General features: G+C 45.2%; 1 protein-coding gene and 1 long non-coding RNA gene across 2 annotated transcripts in view; one reads left to right on the top strand and one right to left on the bottom strand.

Annotated features, from left to right (window-relative positions):
* IQCA1 (IQ motif containing with AAA domain 1) overlaps nt 1-9347 on the bottom strand; it is a 228767-nt gene that overhangs the window by 98860 nt on the left and 120560 nt on the right. Inside the window, exon 8 of the mRNA XM_019523351.1 lies at nt 2013-2150. Within this exon, the coding sequence (XP_019378896.1) occupies nt 2013-2150 (138 nt within the window). The remainder of the gene's footprint in view (nt 1-2012; nt 2151-9347) is intronic.
* The window catches only part of LOC109301949, a 98555-nt gene continuing 90433 nt past the window's right edge, over nt 1226-9347 (top strand). The window contains exon 1 of the long non-coding RNA XR_002098668.1: nt 1226-1951. This is a non-coding gene — a long non-coding RNA (uncharacterized LOC109301949). The remainder of the gene's footprint in view (nt 1952-9347) is intronic.

The following is a 9347-nucleotide window of genomic DNA, read 5'->3' as shown; positions in this document are numbered from 1 at the left end:
CTCAGGGGCAACCAACATGGGTTCACTGCGGGCAGATCCTGCCTGACTAACCTTGTTTCCTTTTACAACCAGGTCACAAAGGCCTTGGATGTGGGTGTTGAGGTGGATGTCCTCTACCTGCCTTTCAAGAAGGCCTTTGACACTGTTTCTCACCCCATTCTCATTAAAAAACTAACTGACTGTGGCATTGATGCCTACACAGTCAAATGGGTGGCAAATTGGCTCGATGGTTACACCCTGAGAGTGGGGGTGGATGGATTGTTTTTGACCTGGAGGGATATAGGTAGTGGAGTTCCCCAGGGCTCGGTCCTTGGGCCTATGCTATTTAACATCTTTATCAGCGACTTGGAGGTGGGCATAGAAAACACGCTGCCCAAATTCGCTGATGACACAAAGATCTGGAGAGAAGTGGGCACACTGGAGGGAAGGGACAGAATCCAGCTAGATCTAGACAGGTTACAGAGGTGAGCAGATGAATCTGATGATAATCTCTATATTAGATGGATTAACACTTTCTTGCTTCACTTTGTGTAGTTCTTGGCTGCTTAGTATAGTTTCAGCCAGCTTGATATTGGCTTGTAAAAAATACTTTGTTTTATGAATCTTGGAGTCAGAGCTAAAATTTAACTTCTGTTATGAAGAGCATATGGTGAGGTATGCCTTGGCCCTAGGAGGTTCCCTTCTTTCTGACACTCTGTGATCATGAGCATAAAGACTAAAGGTTAATGGTATTTGCAAAATAGTGAAATCATTTGAACTTTGTTTACCCTTAAAGTTAATGAGAAACAAAAGTTGCCATTTCAGCAGAAGTCCAAAATTCCAATTTCAGAGCGTTTTTAATTAAGATAATACTGTTATGGTACTTCATAATCTTCTAATGAGTGTATCATTTATCAGGTGTCTTCTTTTATGGGTCTGACCTTGAAAAAATTTAGAGAATAACCATGGAAAAACAAACTCCAAAAGTACAAGCCTTTGGAGGAATACAGGTTCTAGGCAGCTTTATTAGCAGAGAAGTAAACCTGATCTACAGGGGTGTCAACGCATTGGTTTACTTTGCATAATATAGGGTGTGTCTACATGTGTATTTACATTCGCCTAAACTTAATGTGACTTTGCTTAAGGCGTATTAATGTGATTTATGTGTGCACCGACATGTGGACACGCTAATGTGCATTAAGGTGCATTAAATTTAGGCATGAATAGTTAAGTTGCATTAGCACACGTGCAGATGCGCTAATGCGCATTAACAGTGTGTATCCATTGCACATAGTGTTAATGTGTATTAGCGTGTTTACACGTGTGCTAATGTGACTTAGCTATTCGCACCTTAAAACTGGCAATTTAAGGCTACGCCTGCTTAAGAGGCACGTGTAGACGTGCCCACACAGTTTTCATTAAGTAACTTGGACTAAAAAATTAGTTAGAAATATGGGCAAGTGTGAAGACCAGACTGACAATGTGGAAATAATTTCCTTGTTTCACAGTATAGGCATCTGCCCCCAGCCAGGATGCTGGTATTTCCATTTTCTGAGAGAAGTAGTAGCAGTAGCTAACTTTGCCGTAAGTACTCCACAAGCTGAAGTGGAAAAGCTTGGACAGGAAGTTGGCTGGGAAAAGCATACACTGCTATAAAACATGTTAAAAGTCTCTAAATGTCTTTTCCCCATCTCTGCACCTGGAGTAACACTCTGTTTATCAGCATTCTATAGCCAGAAGTCATCCAGCTGCTGAGACAGATATATGTAGTTCCAAAAACATGTTCCTCTTATCATTAAGGTTCTGCTTGTGGAAGTTCTAACAAAAGCCCTGTCTCCACTGTCACCACTTATTTGCAGTAATATGTGTGAGGACCTCATCCACTCCCTCCCCTTCTATAACTGAGCCTGAACCTCTGATGGCATGTCTACAGTGAATGAACAGAGTTAATGGTGACAGGCAGATTACACAGGTTTGGAGATACCTCTGCTTTAACAAATTACTAAACAAACTTATACTGTATAATGCCTTACATTAACCTTCTTTTCTTTTTTCTCTTTTCCTTTTTCTTTCCCTTTCTTCTTTTTCTCCTTTTCTTTTTTCCCCTTTTTTCCCTTGTCTTTGGATTTTTTCTGTAGTTCTTCTTCTTTAGCAGCCAGTTCAGCAGCAACCTGGAAGAGAATCAAAAGAACACATAGGGCCATCCTCATGTTGCTAGAAATACAAGGTATAATGAAGACATGTATAAAGTGTAGGGATCAGAACAGGGGATACTTTTTACTGCTTGAAATTAAATTTTCACTTTCAGAAAGGGTTATGACCTGATATTTCCTTCCTTCAGTTTCATGTTTCTGGGCTTTTCATTAGTTGATCTATATTTCACAAAGTTCTGTATGGGTAAGTGGCTCTCAGTGAGTATACATTGATTGGTTTTTGCTCATTTGAAATAAACAAAATGCAACTGTGAAGTGCTCATCCCATGCTCTGGGTACCTAATCATAAATTACAAACAGAAAATCAGCAAAGGATGGCCATAAAGGTATCCACCTTGACCCACTCCCTCTGTAATAGTGCTAGAGCAGAAATAAAAAAGGTATGTTTTGTAGTGTAAAGCTAACAAATCTGGGTTTTGACAGACCACTGAGCGGGGTAAGGAGGAGGGGTGTGTGTGTGTGTGGGGTGGGGTGGGGTGGAGAACAGGTTCCAAACCAGCAAATCCTTCAGAAAGCATAGCCTACCTATGGCCCCATCATATATATGAGGGGGCACCAGCTGGAGAGCTTTTACTGATGTCAGCTGTGGCATTATTTAATGGAAGACAGGTGATTTCTGAGGTCATTTTGGGCTTAATAGGGTAAAACCAAATCCTTGAATTCCACCTAGAAACATAACATGCCAATGGTACATAACTTTAGACCTGGATCATTCTTCCAATTTGATCTAGTGTTTTTAAAGCAGACTGCTTCTATATAGATGTGTCTTTTAGGAACGTATTGGAGGTGCAACATGGGTAGAATATTGACCCTCTTTTAAATCATATTTGGCAGAAGACAGATGTTAGATAGAAATATAAATGCATAGCTCACATCCTCAGCTGGGCTAAACTAGCATAGCTCCAAAATCACCAGCTGAGACTTGGTCCTTTACACTTGCTAGCCCTTTATTTTATTTCATCACCAATGATCTTGCACATTTTTCCATGTGACTACTTGCATTTCTATGGCTTCTTTTCTTTCTGTGAGTTTCTTCTTTTACTTTCTTTCCTGTTCATTTATATCTTCCCCATATTTCTCATTTTGTTTCAGTTCCTTTTTATCCCCATATCCATTTTTTTACTAGGCCTGAGAATCCTTCATAAATCTTCCCTCTATTTGAATTTCTAGGACAATAAAAGGCCATGTAGGATTTGCTTTCTCAGAATTCACCTCCTAAAGAGCTCAATGAATATTTGGGGTCTCAGTTTCAGTTAGCAGCAAGATAGTCTCATGGCTTGTTTAATCAGTCTTCAGTTTTTAGCATAAAATGTTAGGGCACATGGCTTCCGAATCTGGGTCTTATGACCCTTTGTGCAATGTACCGAAATCTGGAACTGGTCCTTATTTTTAAAAAAATGCATTATTCCCAAGTGTAATCCCAGACTTCTGTCAACCGCAGCTACTTTTGGATTCAAAATAGGAAATTAGTAACTGATTTGCTGTAGCCACATTGAATAACTGCCTTAAATTCAGCTGAATTCTTGTAATGCTGAATTATATTGGTCTTGGTTTCCTTACTTCTATACAAAAATAGGCTATACAAAGGAATAAACTAAAAAATGGAGTTGTAATGGAAAGCACCAAAGACTGCTGTGTACACAGCAGCATTTGAAGAGAGGGCATATAGATAATTTACCTAGGAAAAGAAGGTTCTTCCACAATAAAGCATGTATTTACATCTCACTGTTCCTGTGTTACAACATAGAAAATTTGAGGCAGTCCCATAAAAGAAGACTAGCAGGAATTTCAAAGGAAGATAACATTTTCCATCCAAATGGTAATGTCCCAGACAGATGAACTGAACATGACATTAGAAAACTGAACATCATGCTAAAGACTATTTCTTGTGGCAGGATTAGTGGCAGCAATGAAACAAAAGATCTGTGATACTAATGTTTGTTCACAGAAATAGATTTTAAAATGCTGACAATGCAGCAACATTAAAATAGGGAAAATGGAATATTTCCAAGGCTAAAATAAACATTTCCTATAACAGTAAAAATATTTGTTTTCTGAAGAATGCCTTTTAATGCATAAAAGATTGGGTAGGAGTAAGCAAGGGAGGAAAAAGACATAGCTATACATTGCAGTCAGTGAAATCTCATTAGCTGATTTCCCCAAGCATTTCAGAATCTTACATTTAATTAAATATGGTAATTTGAACCCTAAGCACTGTTCAGTCATATCTTGCGGTGATAAGCAGTGAAGCATTTCATTTGCCTGCATAAATTAATAGATTGACTGGAGTTTAAAATAGATTTTTATTGTCCTAGCTGGGCTGTTGTATCCAAAACAAACAGAGCTACTCATAGTTTATCCCTGACTAGCGATAGTATGATGCCAGGAATCCAACCTTGAAACCTCTACCTCTAACTTCTCCTGTTGTAGGTGGTCAGAAGCGAACTGTAATCACTTACAGTTCTGGAGTGGGTTTATGTAATGGGGTTTATCAGTAACTATGCATGAAATTTCCAAAAGGTTTTCATTTTAGGAATAACTTTGAGTTCAGTTCTGATTATTCAAAAATATTAAATATCTCTAGACTGATTAAAGAAACCTGCTTATGTTTTATGAACATGAATAATGTGATACGGAAAGAGTTTCTGGATTGGAGCTTGTAACGGAGTTGAATTGTGCTGTTCTGTTAAGTTTGGCTCATTATTATGCTGCTGAAAAATAAGAATCTTGGAGGGGGGCATTGTTTTTTTCTGTTTTTAATGATGACTAGAGGAGCTAGTTGCAATTAATGATAAAAGAGCAAACTTTTCCCGCTGTGCTTAGATGTTGAGACTTCACTATATAGTGAGACTAAATTCTAGTTTCTTGTGTGAATAGTCTTACATTTTCTAATCATGGATATCTTGAAACTCAATATACCTGAAATTAGCTGCAATCATTGTCAACAAATGTGTGTGTGATAAATATGTTTTCTGTAGTTCAAAAGAAGTAAAGGTAGATCCTCATTTTCTCAATGGTTAGCCACCAGAACAGCACAAATAAATCTGCTCTCTGCTCACATCTGAGAAATGTATACAATATATATGGGCTTTGTAAATTGTGTCAATTGTGGTGCCATGGGTTACACAGATCTTAAACCCTTGATACTTCCCTACACTGCCACATCTTTATTGCTATTGGTAACTCAAGTACTGTACCCAAATTAAAACTAGATCTTGTATGTCTCCATGTGCTGCAGTCATACATTTGATTATAAATTAGGTACGGCCTCAGATCAGTTCTGAGAGACCAGAGAATGGACAGTAATGACATAGAATGGACAAAGGATATCAAGCCCCAAAATATAGCTGTATATTAGGTATATTTTGCCAACTTCCAACAGATTGCTGGGATATTTTCCTCTTAAACAGTTTGGCAACACCTGTACAGTTTTGCCAAGCCAATAATTAATTGAGCTGAAACTACACACCAAGTGACAAAGTACTTTCAGAACTTAGTGACAGGACAAATGCCATCTTTCCTTTTCTACGTGAGGAGGAACATTTTCCTTCATGTTTCTGAGAGATGACTTCTAGGGCTCTATTTCCACTGCTGCTCTGAGTGTTTATTAGAGATCCCTGAAAAGGATGGATGGCAAAGTTGGGATGTAGCATAAAGTGGAACTGCATGTCCAAGCTGTTTCTGATAAGCAGGGATCCTGGTTCTCTCTATTTAAAAAAATCCAAAATTCTCGGATAATAATCCAAAATTATCTGATTTTTTTTTTTTTTTTTTATATATATATATAAAAAATCAGATAATTTTGGATTATTATCCGAGAATTTTGGATTTTTATATATATTAGGGGTGTGTGTGTGTGTATATATGTATATTAGGTATCAGTTGAACACAATGTTTTATTGATATATTTACAATTTTAAAGTAATTTGGAAGCCTACCAATGCCTCAGTCATTATACTAAAATAAATTCTAAATATGAGAAGCGTAACCAATTATAATAAAGAGCATGTAGAATATAGATGAGTTAACTAGTAACCAATAGAAGTAAGAATTAGAAATGCATATGTATACGTGTTATCATATATAAGTAATAGAAAAGTTATGTTAGATGCCTCACTCAGACAGAGTGGGGACAGTTTTGTATCTTTTGTCTAAAAAAAGATAAGGGACTCCTTTTAAATGAGCTGTTGACCAGTTCTGAGACTACTGAATCGGGCAGCCGCACCTAGCCTTCGGGTTAGAAAGCAAGGGCTTGATTTGGGAACCTCGTGAACCAACAGACCTCCTTAGTTTATGACTTTGTGAAACAATAAAAGTTTTAAATTGAACATCCAGGTCTGAGCCTGTGCTTAATTCAGTCCTTATATAATTCGGCACGAACTCATACAATATGTACATATTTTGTTTTTTTTTATCTTGGAAAATAAGAGCTCCTCCTGCCCCCTTTGCTCACCAGGACACAGGTCCAGCTGTGGCTGTTTCTGCCCCCCCCACAGCCCTGATATGCCATGCCCCTCTCTCCCAAGCCACAGCCCCCCCATCCCTGCCAGTGCCCCTCACTCCTGACCCACAGTTTCCCACTATCCCAGCCCTGCTGGTGCCTTTCATTCCCAACCTGCTGCCCCCAGGTCCCAGCCCCACTATGTGTGGAGTGGGGCGGAGGTGTGTGGGGCAGAGGGCTGGGTGCCTGACCATAGGTGATGCATCAACAGGCGTGTGCCCACAGTGGGGCACAGGGCTGCCGCCTGTCCAGACCTGCACCAGGCAGGAGCCACCTCTGTAGCCCTGTGGGCGGGATGTGGCATGGGAGGGCAGAGCAGGGCGACAACACTTGCTGCTGCTGCTGCCGCCACCCCCAGGGCCCTCATGTCAGCTGTGCTTCCAGTAGCATGAGAAGTAATGAACCAGATGTGGGGGTGGTCATGCTGCCCTCACCTCCCCCCACCGCCAGCCACTCATGCACCAGGCCATGGCTCTACCCCGGAATGGAGGTGGGATAGGGGGCAACGTGGGTAGCCTGACAGAAGTGGTGTTGGTGGGGGCTGAGCTATAGTGGCAGGGTAGAGCCATGGCCTGGCACACAAGAAGGTGGTGGTGGGAGGAGGTGAGAGCAGCATGGCCTCTCTTGGCCCAGTTCCGTTACTGCTTGCACTGTTGGTGGCATGGCTAGCACAGGGATTTTGGTGGTGGTGGTGGCAGCAGCAGCAATGAGTCTTAGTGCCAAACTCTGATGTCCTGCACTGGATCCTGCTCACTGGGCCACAGAGGTGGCTCCTGCCTGGTGCAGGTCTGGCCAGCCTGCAGCCCCATGCCTCACTGAGTGCACAAATTGGGGGGGCAGGGAGGCACATGCCCCTGACTGGTTGCCTTTGGTGCCCAACCCCTCCATGGGCGTGCACAAAGCAGCAGCTGATGGCAGGGATCCGGGTTTTCTGTTTCCTACAGAAAAACAGAGAAAACCATGGATTCCCAGTTTTTATCGGAGAAAACACAGATTTCTCTTTTTAGCAGAGAAATCCACAGATTCTCTGCTTTTGCAAAGAGATCTTGCAGGCTGGCACAGCTCCAGCCTGCAGGAACCATTTGCAAAAAGGGCGGGAAACCCCCAGCCCTGACCGGAGGCGAAGGGAGAGGGAGGAGGGTGAGGCCTGAGCCTCTGAGGCAGATAAGGTTGGGCTCAGGCTCAGACTCAGACTCGCCCTTTGCCCCTGGAGCATGGAGGTAAGTGGGGCTTGGGGCAGGGCTGGAGAAGATGGTTGGGGGCTGACGGAGCAGGGGGTCCTGCTGGCCCCAGGTGGCACATCGCAGCTGGGAGCAGGGCCAGGGGGTGAGGGCAGGGGTGCCCCTCTGTGGGGGGCCTTGGTGGGAAAGTGATGAGGGGTGCTGTGTGGTGGTGCCTGCCATGTGCAGGCCACACACATGCTGCCTAGCCGGCTGCCTGGGGGATGGGGAGAGGGAAGCTGGCATTCAGCCAGAGCATAGTTCCATGGCCAACGCTGCAGCCATGGTGAGGGATGGGTGGGGGGTGGTGGGGGCTTGGGCTAGTATGCAGCGGCTGCTGCCACTTACTGGAGGCGCATGATGGCGGTGATGGCCGCTGCCTCCACAACCTCCTGCTGCTGCTGCAGAGCTGTGCAGCTGGTGGCAGTGGCGTGGCGTAGGGTGGTGGTGGCTGGGTGGCACACAGCCATTCCCAACCCCACTGCCATGCTGCACTGCTGCCAGCAGCTGCACAGCTCCGAGCATGGCTTCATGGTGGCAGCAGGAGGTTGTAGAGGCAGCGGCCATCACTGCTCACACGGGCAGCCCCACAGGCAAGAGGCAGTAGCTTCCTGTGCCAGCGGTAATGGCTACTGCCTCCACAACCTCCCGCTGCCACCGTGGAGCTGTGCTCAGAGCTGTGTGGCCAGTGGTAGTGGCGCAGCATGAGGTGGTGGTGGCGCATGCTGCCCGGCCACCACCATGCTACTGCTGCCACCTGGTGGCCAGCTGCACAGCCCCAGGCATGGTTCCATGGCAGCAGTGGGAGGTTGTAGAGGTAGTGGCTGTCACTGCCATCACAGCCCTCCAAGCAGGTGGCAGCAGCCACTGCGTGCAAGCTCAAGCCCTAGCCCCAGCCTCAGCGTCCCCTCCCACACCCTGTCCCTCACCGTGGCTGCAGCATCAGCCATGGAGCTGTGCTCCAGCCACATGCCAGCCTCCCTCTCCCTCTTCCCCTGGCAGCTGGCTGGGTGGCATGTGTGTGGCCCGCACATGGCGGGCACCACCACACTGCCCCCCGTATCACTTGCCTGCAAAGCCCCATGCAGAGGAGCACCTCTACCCTCACCCCCTGGCCCTGCTCCCAGCTGCAATGTGCTACCTGGGACCAGCAGCACCCCTCTCTCCCTCAGCCCCCAACCATCTTTCCCAGCTCTGCCCCACAGTCCCCAAACCCCACTTACCTCGAGGATCCAGGGGTGAAGGGCATGGCTCCACGGTGGCAGCGCTTGCCCACAAAGCCCCCCCACCCTGCGTGCAGCTGCCACCACCCCACACCACTGCACAGCTGTGCAGCCAGTTGTGGGGCATGCCGCTGCATGCAACCCCCCCCCCCCCCCCCCCCCCCCCCCCCCCCCCCCCCCCGCCCCCCCCCCCCCCCCCCCCCCCCCCCCC

Source organism: Gavialis gangeticus, unplaced genomic scaffold, assembly GCF_001723915.1.
Source record: "Gavialis gangeticus isolate Ggan-Ray unplaced genomic scaffold, GavGan_comp1, whole genome shotgun sequence".
NCBI lineage: Eukaryota > Metazoa > Chordata > Crocodylia > Gavialidae > Gavialis > Gavialis gangeticus.
This window is presented reverse-complemented; position numbering and strand designations above follow the sequence as displayed.